The sequence below is a fragment of the Nothoprocta perdicaria genome, unplaced genomic scaffold, assembly GCF_003342845.1.
Source record: "Nothoprocta perdicaria isolate Ctin4 unplaced genomic scaffold, notPer1 scaffold_61, whole genome shotgun sequence".
Classification (NCBI taxonomy): Eukaryota; Metazoa; Chordata; class Aves; order Tinamiformes; family Tinamidae; genus Nothoprocta; species Nothoprocta perdicaria.
The window spans coordinates 2,264,724-2,290,878 of NW_020455877.1; the positions used below are offsets into that span (position 1 = coordinate 2,264,724).

A 26,155-nucleotide genomic window follows, 5' to 3' on the forward strand; every position below is an offset into this window, starting at 1 on the left:
CATAGAAAAAGAGTAAACTAACCTCTTTGAAGTATTTATAAAGGACTTGTGTAACCTGAATGGGAATATCAGAAATGGTGTTTATGTAAGTGTCCCCTAAGACAAATTAGATTTTACCATGCAATTACAGAAAAAAAAACCCATACTTTAAAATATGAGTACAATACCTGAATACGCCATGTATTGGAATTTCCACATTCCTCTTACAAACAATTGAATGCTTACAAACAATTGGAACAAAATGACCAATTTTTTTTTAGTAGATGACTTAAAAGAATCACAGTAGGACAGCGATATGAGAAACATAGTATTAAGTTGTGTATTAAGCTAGCAGTGAAACAGGGGTAAAATCTTATTTATTATTTACCTGTAACTTTGTAACATTATAGACAAAATTCTTGATCAGTATGAGCATCAGCAGATATTGATACAGAACTTAAAAATTCACACATTGAACATATGCGCAAAGATGTTATATCTTATCTGAACTGTTCTGGCACCTCCTCTTCCCAAACATGGCATGTGAAACTGGGCAGCACTTATCCTAGCTTTATCAAGAACTTATTGATAGATACTGAATGGTGGATGGATGGTAGGACTGGAGTCATTAATGATAGATTCCTGATTTCAACCCCCAAATAGCTTATAATCTTAAATCTATTGATTTTATCCGTCCTGTAAGCGTCAGGGAAACCCTAACATAAGTCAAGAGGTATGTTTTTAGTAAGTAAGGTATAGATGGGTGTGTTTGCAGCACATTTTCTGAAAGTGGGATCTTGATCCATAGGTAGCAGCAGGGCAGCTATTCTAGCATAATTTTATCTTGATCCAGAAGTCCAATCATCTCTTCCTCTTCTCGCTTATTAGGCTTTTTCCCTCATTGCTAAAGCAGAGTATTAGGGAATTTCACACTCTCTCCATTTGTGCCAAAATTTGCATAGAGAGTAAAAGTATTTCCCTTTTTAAAATCAAAATGAGACTGTAGGTAACTATTAAGATTATGGCTTCCAAAACTGGAAGCCGTAAAACTTTGGCTGTAGTAGAACTGTTATATGTGACTATGTTACACTGCATAGCAAGTAGACAGGCAGTAGACAGGACTCCGGTGCTTGCATCAGGAACATCCTATTTCTTGTTTCGTCTAGGTGCCAACTATTAAAGCATCATCTCTATCTTAACCAGAAGCAATCCCAGAAGAGGGAGTGTGAGCAGACTCTTACATCTATAATTCTACAAAAGCCGTGCAAGGCAGATAACCAATTTATAATAATTTAGATTCTGAAAAAGAAATTTTGCAGTAACAAAAGCTCTAACCAATTAAAAAAAAAAAAAAAAAGAGGAGAGGGGGAAGAACTTGATTTAGTTGATAGATTATTTTCATGTTTTTTTCTTATTTTTTATTTTTAAGTTTTAATTTAAATTTTAAATTTATTCTTTACTCTTTTTTATTTTTATTTTTTTTAATAATTGAACATCGCTAAATGATCACAAGTAAGGAACATCATAAGTAAGGATTTGTTTCCACAATAACCATTATAAAAGCTTTGCCTTTCAGGGGTGATGAATACAAAGGAAATTCTGTTATTTAAACAATATATTTAGAATGTGATTTTTCCACACCCTCAAGAGAATCCATCTTGTTTCTGCTTTTTCTCTTGCATCACTGACCTAGAATTGGCTTTATTCTTCTTGGAAAATAGCTCCAGGTGCAAGATCTCTGGATCTATCTCTACTATCAAAGGAAAATGTTTTCCTACTTTCAAAAGCATCTGCTACCTAATAACATGGATAAACACTACCTAAATGCAGACACCCTTCCCTATCTGTAACAATTAGTTCATGTTTGCTCTTACATCTCCTTGTCATTTAGATGGTGTAACACTAAGAACTAATGAGAGCCAGATTTCATAGGTTAACATCGCTAGGCTCTTTTTAACAATCAGAAGGGAAATCAGGTGGTCCATATGCTTCTATTACTCCATCTTATCCCTCTACCAGGCTAATACAGCTTAGTAGATTTAAAACCACAAGTCAAAAGTGAACAAATACCAACAGGAACTCCACTGAATTAACCAGTAATTAACAGTAAATTGCTGTTAATCAGGGAAAAAAATGCAGAGAGTTCTAATTTTCCATAGAAGATCAGTCTAGCACTTTCCCTTACGTTATTAAAAATACTTCTTTTAAAAAGTTTCTGTTATCCTAAGTTCTCCCTAGGGATTGTGGTTTCTTGTTTAGAATCTAAGCTTGTGTTTTGTTTTTATAGTTCTGATCTAAATTTTAAAATTGCTATTATTTTTATATTAACTTTCCTAATTCCTAAATTAAATAGGGTTATTAAAGCTATTACCTGATTTAAAAGAAAAGTACTTCAAATCCTTTAAAATCTGTGGCTACATATGCCTTTAACCACAAAAAATAACATTGAAATTCATACTCCATGCATATTCCAAACAGACTGAAAAAATAAATTAATAGAGTAAAATAATTAATGTAATATATATTAATATATTTGAGATACTACAAAAATAGAAAAAAAATGATCAAGATTTATAAACACAATAAACTGTTTTTCAGTCAGAGTAGTTACTGTTTACTATGTCAAGGATGAGAAAATTTGTAAGGCTACTTTAGAATATAGGGTTGATTAGGGAATAACAGAGGGGATATTTTGTTTTTAAAGAGAATTTTTACAATTTAAAACACATGCAGTCACATTATTATCTTTCTTCAGAATTGTCTCTTCCATTGATGATGCACAGAGACAATGCTGGTACTTTAATCAGCTGATGAAACTTGGTATCGAACATCGACGTGCACATGAGTACGGTGAACTAAGCGTTACTGACAGAGATGGACCAGAAGCACTGCAAAATCACTTAAAACAAACATCCACTGGCTGCCTACAGGAAAATAACCTCTTTATCATGGGTGCGACGGAAAATAAACAGGTCTTGCTGGATCCTTCTGAAAGACAGATTGCTACTGACCATATTCAGACCACATTCATTAACTCCTCCGTACCTGAGCACCGAAAGGAAAATAAAGAACGTCACAGAATAAGGCAGGAGAGCACTGAATCCTGCATTAGTTACGATGGGGAGAGCAAAGACAACACTAACAAATCAGCCCAAATTGCATTGCAACAGTCAGTTACAGCAAGTAATACGGGAAGAAATCTCCAGCATTTTGATACTAATACAAAAAGGTAAGATACAGACATTGGATTGCTTTCAACTAGATTATATGGATTGGTATTAAGCATAATATCATACCTATGTATAAGGACTTAGATCTAAGAAAAAATTCTACAGTAAGAGAATACTAACATTTTCCCATTACTTCATATCTTCTCCTTTTTCACAATACATTCATAACACCAATTTATGAATGTTCAAGTAACATACAATTTTAGGAGGGATTTGGGGAGAGTTTAAATCACGGACTAGTGTAAGGTTTTTGTAGTGCTATTCGTCAGAGATTCCAAATTCATCTGAGCTGAGTTTAGAGTGAGCATGGTTTAGGAGGTAGGAGGGAAAAGCTGCTTCCATCTACCATGCTACTCTCCTGACCTTAGGCCAGACTCCTGCCTCTGAGTGAAGATGATGATGATGAGTGAAGAGCTAACTGTGTGCCCTGCCCTTGGCACTCCCCCAACATGCCTCAACTCATACAGGCAGAGGTGAAGGGCCAGTTCAACTTGCTCTGTGCCCGCATATATTCCGCTGCATGAGGTGGACTGTTTTATTTCCTCCTTAGAATATAATTGCCACTGTTTTATATGGTTCTGGAGTTACAGTCAGGGAGAAGAGAAGCTGAAACTTTTGCCCAGACAGAAGACAGAAAAGTTCAGTTATGACTCTCTTGTAAGAGTTTGGTTTCAAGTTTCATAAATATGTACATATCTTGAATACCCTATGAGAATCAAGGATGGAAGGCACATGTCTTCATTTGCTTTAGAATTGTGGTGAATGGGCAGTAGTTCTTAGTCTGTACTTTAGACAGCAATAACTTCTTATAAAATGTCCTATCTGGGAAGACCACAGAATTCGCTGCTACCTCTCAGGAAACTGGGAGTCAGTATAAGGAAATTGAAAGTTTCCAAAAAAAAAAAAAAAAAAAAAAAAGCCAATTTCTAAAGAGTTTTTTTTTTAGTCTGGCAACTAAAATAATCCAATTTTACTGGCAAGTTTATGTTATTTATAAAGGTCCTTATTTCACTGCTAGGCTGCATATGGCAGCATCAGTAATCCAATCCATTTGGAGGAAGTACCATTCCAAGAAGATAACTGGCTGCACCGAAAAAGAGAACAATCAATTTATGGGTGCTTCAAGAAAGAAGCATGAAGCAGCCACACTAATCCAGGTTGGTTTAGAGTAGTATCCTCTTATTTTTCAGATTTAATAAGAAACATTCTTATTAGTTATGTGAACTTGCAATGATCCTTTTTTTTATGATTTTATTAATAATTTTGTAACTAAAGTTTAATTATATTTGTTTTATTTAATCAGTGTAAGTCTGATGTTTCTGAAAGAAAACATTTTGCTCAAGAAATTTTTTAGAAGCATAAAAATATTTTTCCTTTTATAGTAAAAATTTCTCTGAATTACTTTTGCTTGATTTAATTCTAATTAATTCTAATCAGTTATAATTATAAAATGATACCTTTTAATTATAAACTATATTATATATAATATAAATAATAATATAATATATAACCTATATTATAAATTATAAAACATAATAAATAAATATAGATTATATTATAAATATAGTGATATAATATATATAATTATAAAATTAGTTTTAATCTTACAGACATATAATGCATTGTGCTATTGTTATTGCTGGGGAATGTCAATGCTATTCAACTGTCAGAATAAGCAGTACCTCATAGCATGTATCTGTACAGATCTCTACTCTTCCTATCTCCTCCATCCTGCCTATCCATGTCTCTCTTTTTCTGCCCATGTTCCCCAGAAAGGATAGCTTTATTCATACTGCTTTAGGAACAGGCCCTGGCCTAGGCTCTCCTAGGCTGTCCATGGTAGATTCTGGGATAATAGTTAAACAGGAAGGATTGCTTCATGTCAAAACTCATCTCCATTCCTTGGCTCTGTTTCATTGGTTAATCAGATAGGGCATTTACGAACAAAGCTGCAAAAGACCTACAAAGGTGCAAAGTTTTCCACATTTTGAAGCAAATAATTCAAAATCTAAAATCACCAACAGGATTATTTCAAATTGCAAGTCTTTGATAAAAATATCAATAGTATTGGGGTAATTTAGGAGTGTCAGTTCCACTTTCAGATGAAAAATCTATTTAACTCAGTAGTCTTTATTCATCAAATGACCAATAGTAAAATGCTTAGTAAATACAGCTTATCTTTCATATCTTAGTGTCTTCACTGGAAAGCCACTAGCTCTGAATAACAGTACATCGTCCAGGACCATGGGTTTTTTTTTTTTTTTTCTTTTTGCATCATATTTTGAATGCTTGCTCACATACATTTTGTACTCTAGTTAATATCAAATAGTGATTTTGCAGATGCGTTGGTGTCTTGAATTTAGTTTTCATAGTTCCATCTATGTCATTCTCGTCTCTGAAGTGTGTGGCTAGATCTGATTCTAGGGTATAGTTAGAAAAACTAGCATGTATGTTTTACCTTTCTTTTTCTAATCCTTCTTTGTTCTATTTGTATATTTTATTGTCCTTGCATAATATCATCTAATGATATATTTTTAAATAAAAATATGAGACAGTAAAGAAAGAGTGCGTGAGATGTTTCCAAGAATTGCTACTTGTAAACTAAGACACTTAGTGCAAGTGTATTTTTATTCTTGGTAATTTGAAAGTTAACACTCAGCTTTTTTGTATGTAGTCTTTCCTTTCAGTTTATAATAGTCCCTGAAGGAATTGTCAAATAATTAATTAGTTGACCCAGGTTTGTTGTTGAGGGAGTTGCAGGATTCCTTTCTGCTTACTTGTGGAGAGCCTCCTGAGTACTCTAAGCTTTAGACATATGCTGGCATTTAATTTGTCTTGTAGTTTTAAATGTCACATAAAGTTCAAAAAACAGATCATTGAGCTATTAAACCAAGGCCCAAGATGTTTTATCTTCCTAATGGGATAACACAGAGAATCTGGATTTGGGTTTGATCTATGGCTTTGTATAACATGCTTTAAATTTTTTGTTTAGGCATTCTGGAAGGGCTTTATTTTGCGAAAGAAATTGGCCAGTGCTCTTGCAGCTGTTAAAAGTGATGAAGTGGAGGATGACTATGAAGAAATAGCTGTGGATGATTACACATTTCATGAAGTAAGCACAGTCATTAGCATAAAAATTTCATTCTGTTAAGGCAATCATGTAAGAGTAGACATAAAAGAAATTGAAAGGAGTACCAGGGTTAGAATTACATGTTGGATGTCTAAAGATAAAGAAGCATTTGGTATATATAATTTATTTAAATGTATTTGTCATTAATTAATTGCTTCCTGCTCTTTGAGATGCTCTGGTAGTTTCTATGCTCTCAATATCACACCTACCACACAACTCCATATATTTCTACAGTTGGAGGACGAACAAATAGGAATAAAGAAAGATTTTTTTTTGTTTTTAGAAGTATTTTAATAATACTGATTGTGATATCTAAATTGTAAAACATAACAAAGTAGTTTCCAAATATTACAAAATCTAAAAATTTTTGTTCTGACTCTTGCAGACCATTATCTGGAATTCTCAAGTATTGCTTAAGCAAGTTCTTAAGTATCACAAAATAATACTTGGGTAAAAGATCCTGAGACATGTTAGTGGTAGATTATTAATCTTAGGTGCATTTTGTTCATTTATATGAGGGAATAAGAACAATATAGAAAAAATAAGCTAAGACTTAGTATTGCAAAATCAGAGGTGAAGCATGCTTATGTTCAGTTCATTGTTCTTGTAGACAAAGTGCTAAAGAAATGTAAATCTGAATATAGAGATAAATAATGAACAAAGTATAGTTAAAACATGAAAGAAAAATTTAGAAAGTCTGTGATCCAAAAAATCCACTAATGATTGCTGGTAATTTTTACAAGTTATGTGGAGTTAATAGAGTCCTTTAGGTTTCAAAGGATTGAAACTGAGCCAGAAAATTCCACTTTAAGAAATAAAAAAAGGCTCCTGATTGATAATTAAATGAAAAATAAAGGTATCTACTTGATCAGTCTCCTAACTGTGCTTCAGTAAGCAAGCAAAATAATCTTTAGAGTAGCTTTGCTCCTTAATGGCTCAAAAGAGACAGCCTATCTAGTTCTAGACTCAGTACTCACAGTAAGTCAGCTGTTCATGACTCATATATTTGCTTGGACTATTGCTGTCTCTAATTGTTCGTTACCTTTTTTTATGATTTCATGCAGAGCAAAGAAAACAGTTAGCAAAGTGGCCAGTGGAGTCCTAAGTTGATATGACTGAGGGATTTTTTTTTTTAATTTAATGAATGTTTGTCTATAAATAGTGATGTGCTTATTCAGCTGCTGCATCCTTTCAAGAGCCATTTGTCAACATTCCACTGCACTTCTGCAAAGGAGACTCATGTGATATCCTTACTACTGGCAAGCCGAGACACTGTGTAGCCAGAGTTCACATACTTATATATCTCATAAAAAGTTATGAAAACCAAATATGTAGCAACATATCTGGAGTTGGAGCAGGGCAGTTTGTATGCCAAAGAACTGGAATAACATTTAATTTTTTGTTCTGTCTTTGAGCAACTCTTTTGAGATAGGTTTTCAGAATTTTCAAATTGTAAGATCGTGCAAAATGTTTGGGGCAAGAATCCCAAGGATCTTTTGGTAGATGGGAAATGTTGTGTGTGTGTGTAAACAGAGATCTGGCTTAAATTTAGGATTTTTTTTTTAATTTAAAAATATATGCAATAAAAATCAGTCTCATTAGTTGATGTTCTCTGATCCCTGGCTTCTTTCTAAAATAATAAAAAGCAGAAAGTTGAAGGATTTATTTTTCATGTAGGAAGGAAGTATCTGTTCTTATGTTTTAAAGAAGGAAAATATCCTATTTTGAATTATTCAACAATGGGCCAGAGGCTTCTTTCCTGTAGTTCAACTGAACCATACTTGTTTCACTCTGTCCTGCCCCAATAATCATATATATATATATATGTATATGAATTGTTCAACTAAACATTGAACCATTTTGTTCCATCTGTCTCTCTGCAAATCCATTGCATTTGGACAAGTGGTCCTGAGACAGGGGAGAAGAGGACAACAGTGCAGGCAAAACATCAGGTCATTTTAGAGGTGTTTGCACTGTAGCACGCTCTGGTATTACCACAAATCTTCTCTTTCATCCCCCCGACCTGGGCAATATGGAATCGCACAGACTTCCTACTTCAGCAGAGACAAGCAGGAAAAGCTCAGGTGGGATCTGTACTTCCTCTCCCCACCTTCCAGGCCTCAACGCTTTATAGCGAAGTGCTGGAGCTGAACCAAATAGTGACACGTGGTATTAGTGGCGTGTAGGGAGAAGTGCATATTCCTGGTCTAAGAGTTCCCATATGGTGGGGTGTGAAGAAGGAGAAAAAGATCTGGACACCATTTTGAACAGCAGATTTCACTGCTGATAGAATGAGTGAGAAGCGCAGAAAAACCTCTCCATACCTCAGACTAGTATGAACCTACAAAATCCTGTCCAAAAGTTTAGAACAGTATACTCTTTTGTAATGTCAACTTTATTTTTATAACCGTATTATGCAAAATTCAGTCATTTTGTTTTCATTATTATCTAATATTTTGCAAAATTGTTCATGTCCTCGTGTCAATTGAAACAATTTGCAAATATCACAGTGCAGTAAGTCAATAATACATAGCAATAGGAATCAGATTTCATTAAATAACTGTTCAGTATCTTCATTCTAACCTTAGCAAACTCTGCGCTTTGTGGAAAGTAAGACTGTGAAATACCATGGGAAAAATTGTAGCCTTTTCCCAGGATTTTTTTTTGCACATTTTTCTGCATGTTGAGCAGCAATACATATCACTCATATAAATTTCTTGCATCATATCATGTGAAAAATGGATTGTCCATGACTAATCTGGAGGAAATGCTTTCACCAATCTTGCAATAGTGTGAATAGTAATCTTTTAACCTGAACAGTTTACTGATATCTCCTGGTGTTCACATGAGCTCCCATGCACTGCCAAGACATACAAAGGCAATTGATGGCAGTAGTGTTTTGTCTGATGTATCATAAAATGTCTAACAGGCCATCCCAGATGAGATGAAATATCTGGCCAACAGATGTCTCAGAAAGTATGAGCCTGGTATTCATATTCGTTTTATGTCTTTCATGTGGACTTTGGAAAATTCCAGCCTCTCTGCTCTAGAGAGTCCATCCATGTAGCAAATGGTCTACAAGAGAAAGCTCACTCTAGGCTCTGGTGGACAAAAGCTGGTAACACATTTGCTTGACACAACGCTTAATTTCTGTTCCATGTATCTATGTAATAGCATTTGCATTTTCTTGATAAGAATAAGACATGTATCCAATACAAAATGGCTGAACACACGAAAGACGCAAAGATGAACCTACTGAGTGGGATCTCTTTTAAAGATAATTTTCTACTCAGAAATATAGGCATAGAATAAATTATTTAGTTCAAACAGTGAGTTGGCACGTGGGCATGGATCTTATTCTCTTCAAGATACAAACCTACGCTGATGATTATATGGCAGAGAATGTATACGTCATCTTTTTCAAAATCAAAATTTTTGCATTTAGCTTAAATGGGTTTAGAAAAGTTCACAGTAGTTTGCACAGATACAGTTTTCAAGACTTAATAGAAAGCTTCTTGAAGTAGATGATGACCTGTCAGGCCTCCTATTTTTTGGCTTGTTCTTTTCTGAAATAAAATTCACATTCTTTGACATGTGAGTCTGTGTCTGCCAAACAAATAATGATTATAGAGAAAGTGGAAGATACTCAGGTACGTGGTAAAACCTTAAGTGGACATAGTGTGTGCAGTAAATTTTAACAGCTTGTTTCATTTCAGTGCTTATGCGAGTCATTCCACATTAGTATACCTGTGGTCTTTAACAGGCGCTCATCCTGCAGACATCACTATAGTGACTGTGGGTGTAAATCCACTGAAGGATTTATCAACTCACTCGGATGATTAATGGGTCATATTCTGGAAGTTATTTCTTCATAACCAAATTTGGTACTTTAAGGCTGCCTGCAGCTTTCTAAAAGTAAATTCCTAAAAAAAAAAAAAAAAAAAAAAAAAAAAAGGAAAAACACAGAAAAACACTTTTTTTTACATTTCAGAGTAAGCTTTTATAACACTTATAAACTAGAACAGAATATGCTTTAAAACAGAGTTCAAAGTGAGACAAACCAGGAATAAGGAGTTTGCCCTTGCAATATGACTCTTAATTTAGTGACTTCTGAATTTCAGCAAATTTGTTGGGTCCATGGGGGAAGTCCTTCCATCATTTTCTCAGCCAGAAGCTGGATGCTTCTCTAGTCTCTGCAACCATTGCAACCAAACTAAAATGAAATCCTTCAGAGCTTTCTTTGTGAAAGATGATGTTGCTTGAGACAAAGGGTTATTCTTCTTCCAAGACTGATTCTCTAGATTTTTTTTCATTCCAGTCTCTTTGACAGCTTTTGAAATTCATGACATTTTGAGTTATTCATACTAGGCCACATAGTCATACCGAATTTTTTGCTTGCCTTCCCATACCAGCTGCGTAGCAGTTGTCTGTGAGTATATAGATGGATATATGTATAGAGGTTACATGCAGATGCAAAACTCAGTTTCTTGTCTTTTTATGTTTTTACTGTCATAGAAGCTTAGAAGGTAGCTTATATTTAATGACCCTTGAAAGCTAAATAACACATTGAGCAACAATTTTTTATAATATATATCTCATCTTCATTCTTAGCACACACTCATATTGAATAAGTGCTAGGTGTTTTGATTCTTTTCAGATTATCTTTTCAGATGAAGTTTCTTTTAGCCCATGAACTTTTGATTGCAGGCTTCTGACAGTGATTAGTGTTTTCTTTCTAAAATCTAGACATAAGTGCAGCCTATGGATTAGATATCCATAACATTTCTTGTATCTTGACACCTCTGCACATGTCTAACTGTTGTAATTGCTTATAAAGGTCAGATTAGGATCAAGCCTTTTTTATGTTTTATGCTGCAAAGTATGTGATTCTTTTGATCCTTTTTTTTTTTTAATTAAACTCGATCATGAAGTTAGAGTGTTGTAGCAAAACAAAAAAGTGTATGATGGAAATTTCCTCAGTTACACCTTCTCTTTGAAATAGAAGGAAACTCCTATCCTAAGTAACATATTAAGAGATCAACTTTGTACATGGATGCGTACCAGCAGTCTCTTGATACCATTTTTGCCTCCTCTCTTCTTCACATATGGATCACATAGCTTTAAGCTTTATGATTCACATATCTTCATGTAGCTTTAAGTCCTTTTAGTCCTTTTAGAACATAAAGGATACTATTGAGTCAGAGCATAACTTGGACTTCACCACTCCCAGGGAATAGAGGGGTTGCATCCAAGGATGTTGAAGGAATTTGCTCATGTCATTTTGAGGTCACCGTTGTCTCTTTGAAAGATGATGATAATCAGGGAAAGTTCCTGAAAACTGGAAAAATCACACATCACACAAACCCTCAAGAAAGGTAAGAAGATCCAACTTCAGGCCAGTCAGCGTCACCTCAGGCCTCACCTCAGTGTGATCACATTTTATTTTTGCTTTTGGTTTTTACTTTTGTATTGCTTTTTATGTCAAGGTGGTTGTGTTGTGAAAGAGATGGCAGTGGTTGTTGTACAGCTTGATTTAAGCAAGGTCTTTGATATAGTCTCCTGCAGGTTTTTTTTTGAAGAACTGATGAGGTATGGGCTGAATAAGCAAAGAATAAGGTGGATGAAAAATTCATTCAGCATTCAACATTCAACAAGAGCAAGTGCAAAGTCTGGTATCTGGGATGTAGTAACCCCATTCAACACTGCAGGCCAGGGGCTGACTGTCTAGAAAAACTGCTTCACAAGAAAAAGATTTTAGGTTGGTAGCTGTAAATTTGTGAATAGCCTGTTTTATTGTTGTATTTTTTGTACTCTTGGAAACAATTGGTTGTCTTTCTTTGAAAATCAATGATGTTCTTTGAATATATAATATTTAAGAAGTGTGGGGGTTGCTTGGTTTACTTTTTTTTTAGTTCATTACCTATTCTGGGTTTTATTTTTTTACTTGTTTTTACAAAGGATTTTAGAGACATACCAGCTGAAGTCCATAGCAGTTTAAGTTGAAGTTTGTATAGTGTGACAGAATCAAAGAGGGGAAGACCTGAAGATTTTGGGCATTTTCATGAGGGAAAACTGTGTTTGGGATCTGAGAATTGTCAGCCTACAGGGGTGTCCTGAATGTGTCAGAAGTTGTCTGAGGTTCAACAAGTAGGGGGTGGGAATAGAATGTTAAAATATTTTTGAAACTCCAGGCTTTTCTGATGCTTCTGATGCATGTCTAAACTCTTAAACTGAGGCTAGGCCTTTACTCATCTGTACTTTATATATTTGTATTATAAACAGGATGTAGAAGTTAGCTCCTGACCCTTTGTGTGTCCTTTAAAATACTATCAGGCCTAAGGGGGAAAAAATAAAAATCCGTATATTTAGAAAAACAGTATGTGAGTCATGAATGGCTTTGGTAGACTACAGTAAAATTCAGACATGTGAAAAGTATGTAAATGCACTCCAACTTTCGTGAGAGAAAACCTTTAGGATTGTTGAGATTTCCTGTATTCATTTACTTTTGCATATTCCTATGTCCACTATTTTATAATTTTAGTCCTATGTATATATTTATAGAAATCACAAATATGGATGCATATATATATCTTAAATGTACGTATATAAATACAAATACATATATATTTTATATATTGGTTTTCATAGACATATGTGTCCATATATATACATCTGAGTAAAAGAGTAACTGAACTTATTAAACAGTTTGGAAAAACTGACATTTGGAGAAGACAATTCCCAGTAAAAATCTGCAGAATGTTTTCTTTAAGAAAATATTGTGATTTTGCAGTAATTGCCTGTTTATATGAAGGTTACATTGACAAGTATGCAAATATGCTTGTCCTCTATGTTTAACTTTCCTACAAGAATGTACTCTAATAATTAACCAGCTTTCTTATGTCTTTAAAATCTCTTGGGGTCAATTTATTACTGCGATGTTTCTTTGGAATCCAGATTTTTTTTTTTTTTTTTGCTTGAAACTGTGTTTTGTTTTAACAGTCAAAAGAATGCAGTCATGCCCAGTTTTCCTAATTTTCTGATCCTATATAATGACAGGGTTGAAAAAGAACCATTGCCAAAGGTTAAAATAATCTTTATTAGGATGCTACCCTCTTTATCTCCACAAAGTAAAATATGCCTAAAAGACAAATCCAGGAAAAAAAATTATTCCTAGAGGTTGAAGTTCAAAGATCTGCTCTGTAGACAATATATATCAACTAAACTGCTCAAATAAAAAAAAAAAAAATCATGTTTTTTGAAAGATTAGTCAGATCAATTCACTTGCACTATTTTAATATGCCATAGCTTTGCCATAACTTGATATGCCATAACTTAATATGCCATAACTTGAAATTGGTTCATACTGGAAGTGAAAAAGTAATGCAACAAAGAGATGATTTAACTAGGAATGTTTGTGTTTGACGCTACCTCAGCTATGGATTTTTTCTAGAAAGTCTGGCTCTGAATTGATATTCAACTTAACTAGTTTTTGACTAAACTGCACATTAACTCAAGTTGATGAAGAAAACTAGCCCATGGAGTAATATGATTCCTGAAACAACTGGGATGAAAGAAAACATTAAATGTACAAAAATATTCAGAACTCTAATTTGAAAGGCAATTTTCAATTACGATCTGTCAACAATGTATAAATGAGCAGAGTAAAGTGATTTGGTCTTCCAAATACAGCTGTAAGATCTAAACCTCCATACTTTCCTAACAAGTTTTTCAAAATTTACTTATGCTTCTGGAGAAGAAATTTCTAGCAAAGAATGCTGCCTTGTCAAAAAGAAAAAAAAAAAAAAAAAGTTTAGTTTAAAAAGTCCTGGAACATGTTTTCCTGGAACAGTGTGGCATTTGAACGAAGTACACCACAGAAAGAAAGATGTTTGCCAGAAGTGAAGGGAGAAAGTTACAGCTTTCCACTAGATGAAGGAAAATGCATCATGCTTTTCTCCAGTCTGCCCTTTTCCGCTATGACTAGCTTCACCTTCAGCATATGATCTCTTCTTCCTCATCAGCCCAACTCCTCCTCACCTTCACTCCAAAAAAGTAATCACCTTACCTACAGAATGTCTAACACTGGAAACGGTAGTTCTTCCTCTTTGATTGAATAAAATCCTCTCTTTATTGAATAAATAAATATACATTAAAAATATATATAAATATATTCCTCTTTTTATTGCATAATAAGAAACTGTGCCAGCCTATTGGACTTAGTCATTCTAAGAATGCTGTTGAGTGTTATTGTACTTTGGATCAAAGTACTGATTTTAATTTCTCATTTTGTATTTTTATTTATTTATTTTTTTCCTGATATGGACTGGATTTTTTAAAATGTGGCATTGGTACATTCAAAGTAGAAAGCAAAGACATCACCACCCCAAAGGTGTATATTCCATACACTCACATTTTATATATTGATATTCTATAGGAAAAACTAGTGCAGAGATTCTAAACGTTTGGCAATATTTTTCTGATATATTTTATTTAAAAAAAGTAAGGTCAGAATCTTTGGAAAATCTGACTTAAAAAGGGTCATTCTGTAGTGATGATGCAGAAGACTGAGAATGACACAAATGACCTCACAGAAGTCCAAAGAAACAGGTTAAATAAAAAAAGACAAAAGCACCGGAGAGTGAATCTTTCAGAGCAAAGAACTACACTCATTATTTCTGTGAAACTGTAATGTGGAAATAGTTCTAAGAATAAAGTTTATCTTTTTTATTTTTTTCCCTTTCTCTTCTTCATAGTCTTTAGTCATTCCCATAGGCCAGCCATGACTCTGTGTTCAGAAGATGTTTTGGACATTCACTTTCTTTTACTTGTTTATACTCTGTTGAGTAATTTTCCCATTTTATCATAAAACAACATGGAAATAAACATACCATGTGAATAGAAATAGAACAGATATTCTGGCTAAATGTTTGCTGTAAACAGCAAATGAGATGAGTAAAGGAGGAAATGAAAGAAAAAAGAAACCAGTCTTCCTAATTTTAAGCATTTATTTTCCCAACAAACTAACTCAAAATGTAAGTATAATAAACAGAGGATTCTCTCCAGACATTTTTAGTATCAAGTATATTCTAGTCTGTAAAGAAATTTAGCTCAAAATTCAGTCGCTGCATTTCAAAAACCATAAAATATTTCAAATGATTTATTCTTAATAATCAAAACATAGTCCAATGACCTTGAGAAGCAGAAATGCAAGATAGAATTGTGCAACACCTTTTAATTTGGCTCTGGAAGCACAAATGAAGCCAGGAATTGCCCAAGCTACAAGTGTTGTTTACAGTCTGAGCTGAAGATTGCTTGTGAGCTACAGGCTGTGGAAACTGAAGTTGTCTGTGGCACAGGGGAGGACTTCTGACATATGGTCATCACTTGGTACTGACTTCCCCTTCTCAAACTATGTTCATCACGTGCTTCTGAGCCCCACCATGTTTTCAGCGCTAGAACAGCTCCGGCTCCTGCAACACCCAACATTATGGATTATATATCGATAGGCCCTATGCCGTTTCAGGGCGTTTGCGCTCTGAAACATGTATATGATTCTCTTTCTTGTGCTGGACTGGGGTGATCTTGCAACATACAATCACTCTTTGCCTAGGAATTTGTGGAAATTCCTTAAACCACTTATTTCTCTAGTCTGAAAGAGTATAGGCAGTGAAAGATTGCTGACTAGCTGTCTTTCACAAATTCTTCACAGCTTCTTTCGCTCTTTTCAGAAGTGCCTGCTGCTGAAGTCTTTTGGATATGAGGTAGTGATGTAGACAGATACTTTGAACTGATTCAGAGTTGTTGTATTTCACATCGAGGGCTTTTTAGTAAGGCAGTGTTGTTTACACTTCCTTCTTGTGTCTCCCACTGTCCTTGTAACCATAGTATAATTTGCAGCATTATTATTATTATTTTTTAATTATGGTCTTATGATCCGCCTTGAGATAAGAGAAGACAGAAGGCCAAAATATCATAATGTTATTCAATTTTTTTTTCTCGATTTAGACAGGGCTTAAGCTTGATTTTTTCATACATAATCATATATAAAATATTTATTTTAAATCTTATATAAAATGATATATAACTCCAGATCATCAAAAAGACAGAAAGATTTGACTGCATGCATAACTTTTGCACTAAAAATCTGTATTTCAGGAGTTCTTTCAGGCCTCATTAAAATTAATAGAACCATTCTCCTTGATTTTAGTGACTGTGGAATTACATTCTTTTTCCTTGGCCACAGAAGTTTGATGTGTTTTATGTTAAGTAGTCATTACATTTGGTGAAGGAAGGGCTAGAATAAATATTTGAAGTAGGAAGGAGTGGCAAAATGTAAAAGGTTATGTACAGTATGCCATGAGAAAAGTATTCCCTAATCCTTCAGAGTTCATTCCTGAGCAACAAAGTCAAATGAGAGAAGAAGAACTGTAGGATGAAACTCACAGAAGGTAAAGAATTTATGGTGAATTATGATAAGAAATTCTTGATGTTTACGGGCAAGTAGAAATAGCTAAATAATATTATATATTTTCATCATATAATATAGAAAAAATATATTCATAGGTTTTTTTTTGTTATAAGAATGTTCTCAAAGATAATTTTATTGTGCTTAGTGGAAAATTTGGTGGTCTGTATTCTTATTGATCTTGGAAATTGTCTTGTTTGTCCTGAGCAGGAGCTAAATAAAAACTGGTATAACATCCAGTAAAACAAAACAAAAATTTCAAATACTCTTGGTAAATTGTCCTATTGTTAAATACAATTTTTAAAATTATGTTAAAAGTAATCACTTTTTTGAGTTTTTTTAAAAAAAAGTCACGGGGATATTTTGTGTGCTTGTAAAAACTGAGACTTTTAAAAATAATCCATACTTTTTTTTTTTTTTTCTTTTTCCAAACAAACTGGGGATAAAGTATGAGTTATTCAGAGGGGCAAAAGACTTACCTTTGGATGAACTAACAGCTTAATTCAACTGAATGTGGTTTACCTGTATGTGTAGTTATTTTTATATCTCAGTATTTGTGAAATCAATTCCTTAATTTGACTTTAGAAATAAACACTTATTCTTGCTTCCTGTCCCATGGAATAAAAGGAGTCAATAATTGTTTACATAGACCACACAATCAAGCGTTATCATTTTATTTGCTTTATAATTCATTTCAGTTTGTATTTGTTTCTGTTAGTGGATAATTTCAGTAGAAATAGACTTAATTTTTAGCCTTAGTTATTGGCAAAATCCTGTTTGTATGTAAACTTTACGTTGGTTGTATTTCAGGACAGTGCTTATGGGAAGGATATGGACAAAAGTTTCTTGAACTTGGTACTGTCAAAATCTCTAGGGGTAAACAGTGGAAGAGCATACATTTGGAAATCAATTATGTGTTTATTTTTCTTGGCTACAGCAAATGACAGTGTGGTATATTTTTATAATATGCTATACATTACAATGCATGCCAAATATGCATTATATCAGCAGATATAATCTTAATGATAAATCAGCTGGAGGAGGAGCTTGTATTTTTGTTTTTTCTTTTTAGAGCTTAGCTTTGTCTATATATTTCTATAACTTTGATTCATCTTTTTTATATTTTTGCTGCTTTATCTTTTCACCACTCCAACCACTACAAGCAATTTTATAGTTTATGAAAGAAATGAGAGCAGCATGGAGATTATCAAATGAATAAATGGCAAATAAGGTACTAAGAAAATAGTTTGGGCAGAAATTCAAACTGTATATTTAAATTAGAGGTTTTTTTTATTTTTTTTTTCTAACTGTGGCAAAATATGTCTATATATTTATAAAAGTTACTTGAATAAGTTACCTAATGATTGTCAATTTGAGAATAAATTACTGAGGAGAACTAGTAGGTGATAGGCAAGTATAACAGCTAAAGAACGACACATATTATTTGCATGCCTCTACAGTATATTTACATAGATATTTTCTTAATGTATGTAACTATTCGAAAGGGGATGAAAATGATGACTTTGTATATTTTAATCTTGAGATGAAATAACAGAAGGGGAAAGATGAACCAAGATACATTAATGGAGGAGGGCATAGAATTTACCTGGATTTAAATAAAGGAATGAAAAACAAAACATACTCTAATCCAACAACAAGGGATTTCAGAAACAAGGAAGCAAGATGCAAGAATGCAGCCTTTTTAAAACTTGGAAATAACTCAAACTTTATTGAAAAATCATCCAATAAAACAAGATCAGAATGGAAGAACACTCATTCATGCTAACCTTTCAAAAAAGAGGAGTGGTGTTAGAGTTACAAAATTATGTGGCCAGTGTCTGAAGTAATCACTTCATAATAACTTAATACAATCCTTTTATTTCTCAGGATTTTGAAGGGCCTGGGTGACCTTTCTTGTTCATCAGTCTAATATTGTGCAAAATCCTATTTATGCAAACTGCACAGTGAAAGATTATTGCAATCCTATCTTGAGGTATCCAGAGCTTGGGCAACTAAAAGGAATTCTCCAATTTAGAAATTAATGCAATCTGAAATATTTTATGAATGGAGGAAAGGTGATCTGGTTTTATGTATTAATCATTTTCAAAAGAGTGAACCCCAGCACTTTACTGCTGAAGTAAGAACAGCCTAAATGACTGAGGCCTGTGTAAGTGAAGCCAAATACTTCTTTGGAAGTGTTTACCTGCTGTGTGGCAGTCATGTTTTTCATGTGCTTATCTGAAAATATTGAAAGAATATATAGTGAAAAAGCTCTAGAAAAGCTAAGAATATAATAATTTATTTACAGATTGAATTTGAAATATGATCTACATTTTTTATTTAGGAAGACCTGAATTGTGCATTAAAGTCACACCATTTAGCACTTAATTCTACCATCTCTTTTTATTCAAGTAATCACTTCAGTTTGCAAATAGTTCCATTATGTAAAAAATAAATTGGATTAATTAGAGGAATAAGTGCATTTAAGGTCTTTTTAGCTTTTGGTTTGTTTGAAGACCATTCATCAGTCAAATTCAAATTAACAAAAGCAAGTTTGACGCCTAACCTGAATTGAAAATACTGACTCCTCAAAGAACAGCAAACAAGGCATGAATATGTCCTTTTAGCTTTACAGGACCTTACATCTGTATTCTGCCAGAGTTTGATGCGTTTTTTTAATGACTTTGAGTTTACTGACAGTGTTGAAATAAAATTGCCAGAATTTGAGAAATGAGTACTGCCTCTCATTTTAAAATATGTTGATCTGAATAGTTTTAAATAAAATAGTGCAGCATACCATATCCAAAGATGTTTTGAATGTGGTTGCTCTGCAGGTGACACTTCTGATATATGACTTGAAAACATTTGATACAGTATGTAAGACAATTTAAAAGAGACTTTGTAAAAGTTATTCAAACTAAACTGATTTTATCAGTGCACTATTTGACTTTACTCATTCATACAGGCTGCTTTAGAGAAAGAATGGCTAATTCTGGATATGGATACCACCCGTTTCCCTTCAAAAACACTCGTACTCTCAAACCAGCTGCACTGGCTGAAGGTAACATTACAGAAACTTCTTACTCTTCTTTCTTTGTTCATTCCTTAAGGATATGCTGATCTAGGGTAATTAATACTACAATCTATTGACTTGGAAAAAGACAATTACTTTTAGAAATCTTGGACTTCCTCCTCATCCCCAGATGCAATTTTTCCTTTAGATTTTCTTTCATTTGGTAAATTTTTTCTTTATTTTGGATTTCTTAGAACACTTAACTTCACAGTAGCAAAAGAAAAAGATGATATACTTCATCTGTAGGGTTGGCAATGGATTAGAAATTGTTAGTTGACACAATGCTTTAAAAATACTACGATGTATGTTGTATGACAACAGCTGAATATTTTCAGAACGACTAAAGGTCATTGAACTGTAATGTCTGCTAGTTACTTGAAAAACTTCGAAGTTCTTGCTTGTTGTTTTGGTAGGGTTTTTTTTTCCTTGTTACAAGCATACTATTACTAATTTTTTTTTTATTTCTTGCAATTAACAGAAAGGAGGCTTAGAAGGATATAATTATTGGAACTTTGTAGGTATAAATAAGGCCACCTTTTTGCCATGCCTGTTAAATGTTAGGTCTGTAATGGGCGTGTCACTTTTAAGAATAATTTGCATTATAAAAATAGATTCTGCAAGTCCTCTCAGGTTTGCCTGCACATTTCAGACTCATGGACATACATATGGTCTCAGTGATGCTGAAATAGCTAATTATGTGCATCCTTACAGTGCTTTGAGTGGTTATTTGCAGTTTTGCGACAAACTTAGAGGAGTCATGAGCTATAACTTTTTTTCTCTTATTTAGAAATATTCTATGCCTTCGGAGTCCAGTGAACATCCAATTAGTTTACCATTGGCACCACTTGAAGCTTGGCAGTGTGATGACAGACCACATTCATGCTCTCCAGAAACTATCCACTTTCATAACATGTAAGTCAAATATATACACACTTTCTTTTTCATTAGGTTTAATTTTTTTGGATATGACAGGCATTAAAAGGAGAAGGATATGAGCTGAGTTTTTTCAGTATTAAATTACTTTTTTTCAGTAGCTACCAGAATAAAGAATATAAGAAAAAATATATATAGATATTTATGTATGTGTGTATTAAGCTATACATCATAAAGCCTATATTTTACATGTATATAATAACATGTAGATGTTGAAATAGAGATTTCTAAGACTAGATAAGGATTAAAAGGGATTTCTTACACGGCTGCATTCCTTTCGAGAGAAAGGACTGAAATATGCTTCAAGTAATTGAAACGTAAACACTTCAAATTGATGGCAGACTTTTATTACTCTCCAAGATAAAGCCTTCCTGGAGTATTAAAATAGAACTTTTTTTTTTTTTTTTTTTTTTTTCTTTTTTTCCCCTGTATTATTTCCAAGACACAAATAACTTTCAAAGCAACAAAGGCTGCAAAGGAGTTACCCCTGGTTCTTCCTTATTTACCTACCTTTCAGTACCTCTGTTATATAATTTGTTTTCAGGTCAGAGAAGGGAACAATGTCACAACTCTCTGACATGCAAGAAAAAAAGAAATTTTTATTCAGATCAGAAAAAGAAGAAAAAATTTCAGAAGAATGGTATGTTAAGCCTGTTTGTTTTTCTTGTATAGTGACTTCTAGGAATAGGCACAATGTTGCATGCTGTATTTAATTTGTACTTAAAAAACATTGAAGTATCTTTGTTTTATAGCAAGGTAAAAATTACTATATTTGTTTTTACAAGTATCTGCAACACTGTCTCAGTAAGTTGCAAGGTTGTAGTATAAAGATACACATTGCAAGTATCAATGTAATTCAGAGCGTTTAATACCATATAATTAGCACATTTGTATTTTTTTTGCAAATTGCGAAATACAGCATATACAGTTCATGTAACATAATCTTTGTCAAATATATAGTAAAATATTCTTTTTCCCTAGGGGTTTTAAAGATATTTCTACTGCACAGCTAATGCTCAAGAGGGCCCATAAAATGAAACCCCAAAAAATCACTAATAAAAAATTAGGTAAGTCAACAGATAAAAGTCATTAAATGACAAGTAATACTTCTATTTCTACATTTTAAAATAGAGTATCTCCTTTTATGAAGTTTGCTTGTATAGTATTAAACATTAATATGAATATAAGGGAGTGTGAGTCAGTAAAAACAACTCACAAGTTAAGTCTCCGTAAGAAGATGGATTTGTTTCAGTGATAATACATTCAGATTAAAAAGAAAAAAAGAAAAAGAAAACATTCTGCTGGATATCAAGAGAAATATTAGTCAGATATAGTAAACAGGGATGTTGGTTTTTTTTGTTCATGTATCTCCTCTTGTAAATGTGTGGCCTGCATTTCTGCATTTTGTACTTATATTTTTTTGCTGGGGGTTAGGTCAATAAGGCTAACATGACAGACTTAGAGGTCTTTTCTTTAATGATTCTATGGTTCTATGATTTGCTCAGGTTGTTTTTTTTTCCTGAATTTCCTACAGCTAAAAGTTTGCCCTTAACTTAAACAAAAGACCCTTAAACAAAAAAACTGTGTCATATAACTCCACATCAAACTTGATTAATTATGGAAGAATTCTTTCTGAAAATATCATGTGATAGCTATGAATTGAAGCACACTTTTTGTATGTAATGTTATAAAATAAATTATGCTTAAGTAGAGTCTCTTTAGCTGTCCTATGGTTGTTCTCAAACACTTCTTATGTCAGTGAACCTGTTCTGGGCCAGTGTTCCTGTTCCAGAACCAATTATGTTCCATCATATTGTTAATACAATATGCTTATGCTGATGCAAATCTCAATGTAATATGTTAATAAGCATATTAGTATGATCATGTTCATTTAGAAATGTTTAAGTATGTTAGATCCTGGTTGAATTAGATCTAAATGTAAATTAATATATAAGATCAGTGGTATTTGGAGCTGTATTTCTGTTTAATTTTTTAAGTGTTCATTTATTTGTTATAATTCGGTCACAAGCAACAGTTAATTTTCCTTTTTTGTATATTTTTGTAAAACTCTTCTGAATTAAGAAGCAATGAAAATACTCAAAGATATTTTGATATTTTGATCTCAAAAGGGGAAAAGCATTCAGCCCACAGAGAAAGTTAAGTGGATTTTTGGTATGTTTTTCCCATTTAAATCTTGTGACTAAGCCTAATTATGACAAAAAAAAAAACTCTTTAGCTTTTTTAAAAGATGACATGCAACTAAGAGGATGTGCTTTCATGCTTACTTTTTTACAAAATTTAAAAAAATTAATAAAAGGAAGAAGAATGGACAGAAGGTTAAAATAATCATTTTAAGCCTTGATAGAGTCCCACCATGCTCTATAACACTTCCTAAAAATACTTGTAAATATCTGGTGTGCAGCTGGATTTTTGCCATATGCTCCACTTGGTGGCTTATGTATCATTTTTAGTGAATATAGCTTATTAAGTTATATCATCTTTTCTCCATATGCTGTCTTGTCTATGTTAGTAGTAATTAATCCAGTCATAAATGTCTGATTGTTTGAACATTTCAGATTTGCTATCCTATTTTTGTTCAAGTTATGATAGATTTTTTGGATGTATATACATTCATTTTGTTGAGATTATTTGATTTTTTAACGTACTTTTTGACGTATGTCAAGATATCTTACTGATGTAGAAAAAAATAACCAAACTTTTGCATAGTGTTTTTATAGGTTCTAATTTTCCCTTTCTGACACCACCCAGTAAGGGACTGGCTTCTTTGTTTTTTTTGTTCTTTTTTTTGTTGTTGTTTGTTTTTTTTTGTCTTTATAAAGAAGGAAAGTCCATATGTACAATTTTGCTCTACAGAGTTCCTGTAGAGAGACAGCCATTCAAATCATTGTTTTTGTTTCCAGAACCAAGTATGACTGAGGATGTTGTACTTAACTGGTTTTCCATACAAAGAATAATCAGTGTAACTCTACTTTCTTATGCAGTACATTGACAAAGGCCCTTATTTGGATCCCTTATTTGGTGATCCCCAAAGATCCCTTATTTGGACATTAGGGATCAAATAGAACAAAGTATTTTTCTCTTGAACTGATGCTAAGACTCAGCTGTTACATAGTGTGCTAAAAAACGATCCAGAATGACTGTTGCTTATATGAGAAGAACCTCCATATAACTGCAATTGTGTCGTGCATGAACTACATCCTCTCAAGTTGTGAGAGCAAAGTCTGGTAGAAAAGAGGGACTTCAGAGTGTTTAAATTAGAGTAGATACAGTGTATCCTGGGGCAAGCCAGCCCCAGATGAGGAAAGCGTAACCAGATCCACAAGGCCTTGGGACTCTGTGTGGTAAAGTTAATGTTGGAATACATTCAGCAGTTCCACTCTTACTGGAAAAAGAGAGAGAGAGAGAGAGAGAGAGAGAGAGAGAGAGAGAGAGAAAGAGAGAGAGAGAGAGAGAGAGAGAGAGGCAGATTTGGTTCACAATCATAGACCATATGAGTTATACATATCAATGGCATCCTTTTCTCTTTATATTGCTTGCTTAGTTGCTTGCTTAGCAACTAGCATTATATGAACTCTGTCTCCTCTAAGATGAGCTTTGTCCATCCAATACTTATGGAAACTTCATCTTAATTCTTCCAGGTTTTCTTTTTATTGCTATTATTTGTTTTCTTTCTTTAATTCTAGTTCATCAGGGTTATAATTAAAAGTAATTTTAAGTTAGTGTATTTGCAGTTGCATATGGTCTGTCAGAACATGCTTCCAAATGTCAACAATTCCTTTGCAAAGGACCTAAACTAGCAAATTCAAAGTGCAAAATCACCCTTCACCCAGAGAGTTTTATAATTCCTCTTTAATATGTCTAGGTGTTTGCAGAATTAGAGTTTGAATTGGACAGTCATGAACAACTTGTATTTCTGACATCCTCAGGTGTGGAAGTTTACTCCATTTCTCATCTGAATCATTCGTCTTCCCTTAGTGCAACAGTGATGCATACAATGGGTTAATTATAGAAGTCTACATTGGAGCCTAATTATCTGCTTTCCTGTATGAAAAGAAATATACATCTCAAATGCTATCCATTTTCTCCTAGAATACTATTCAAAAACAGACTGTTTGAATCTCACTATTAAAGTTTTCTCCTACCTGTATAAAGAACCTGGATTGGCTGAAGTACAATTGAAACTGTAGAAATGCAAAAGTAACTGAGAAATGTTTTACCTCGTGTCTGGCATATACCTTTTCAATAGTAAAAAAAAGAATGTGGAAAATACTAACAAGTGTACTAAATCCTGTGGTTTGTGTTACAATAAAGAGCATAAAGTAGCCTAATGTTAAAATGGGGAGGCTTATTTTGCAGTAAACCAGTCCCACCAGCTAATAGCCTTAAGGCCTGTTATGCACTAATCCATTACGGTTATGTATGCTTGTTTATGTAGTTAAATAAAGTTGTGGCCTGTGTTTTAACCATACCAAATGTATGCTGTGTCTACTTCAACTATTTTTACTCTATAGTAAGATAATGTGAAAAGTGTGGGCAGGAGACCAGAAATTTTGCAGCCAAGTAAAATTGGCTTACTGTCAGAATATTCCTGTTTATTACGGATGCATAAAATTCTTTACAAATTCTAATTAAAAAAATTAAACACTGCAGATATTAATGCACCTCACAGAGCTAAAGGGCCTGTGACTGTGTCTGTGACTGCTAAGATTGCCAGCTTCTTAAAGGTATCACAAGAGTAGAGAATTTCTTGCTCTAAATTTCATTGCTTCTTTGGATTTCACATTAGCCTCTGAAAGTTAATTTATTTTAATTTTAAGATGGCTGGAGGCTTTGTCTTGTATGCAGATTGCCTCTCCTACCCTGTTTTATTACTTTTTGCTTAACCGTTCCTTCTACAAAGGAAATTTTTTTTTTTGTCAGTAACTGACAACATGAGATGATTATTCTTGCTGCCACACAGCTGGAAAGAAAAAGGAAAAAAAAATCTAAAAGCAACTTTGTTGAGACTTGACTCCTAGAAGTATAGCATAATTATGAAGATATTTCATAGAAGTCAGCAAAAATTTTTGTTTCTGGTTTAGAGCTTAAGACAGCAATTAAATACTAATTCAAAAAAAAAAAAAAAAAAAGGATGCTAACCTCAAAAATGGATGATTTGACTGTACTGCATAAGTTTGTTAACAACAGCCAAAATGAAAATCTGGAGGACATTATTACTCATTATTACTCATTAATTAAATGACAATCAATCTAGATTTTCACAGCAATAGAGAGAATGGTGCTCATCTAGGAGCTCCAACCATGGGTGAGAATCCCATTGTGCT

The 26,155-nt window shown here is 33.4% G+C and overlaps 1 protein-coding gene across 1 annotated transcript in view; it reads left to right on the forward strand.

Moving 5' to 3' along the window:
• The window catches only part of LRRIQ1 (leucine rich repeats and IQ motif containing 1), a 99,058-nt gene that overhangs the window by 27,793 nt on the left and 45,110 nt on the right, over positions 1-26,155 (forward strand). Inside the window, exons 17-23 of the mRNA XM_026049753.1 lie at positions 2,735-3,208; positions 4,228-4,366; positions 6,202-6,321; positions 19,770-19,865; positions 20,665-20,789; positions 21,355-21,450; positions 21,792-21,877. Of these exons, the coding sequence (XP_025905538.1) occupies positions 2,735-3,208; positions 4,228-4,366; positions 6,202-6,321; positions 19,770-19,865; positions 20,665-20,789; positions 21,355-21,450; positions 21,792-21,877 (1,136 nt within the window). The remainder of the gene's footprint in view (positions 1-2,734; positions 3,209-4,227; positions 4,367-6,201; positions 6,322-19,769; positions 19,866-20,664; positions 20,790-21,354; positions 21,451-21,791; positions 21,878-26,155) is intronic.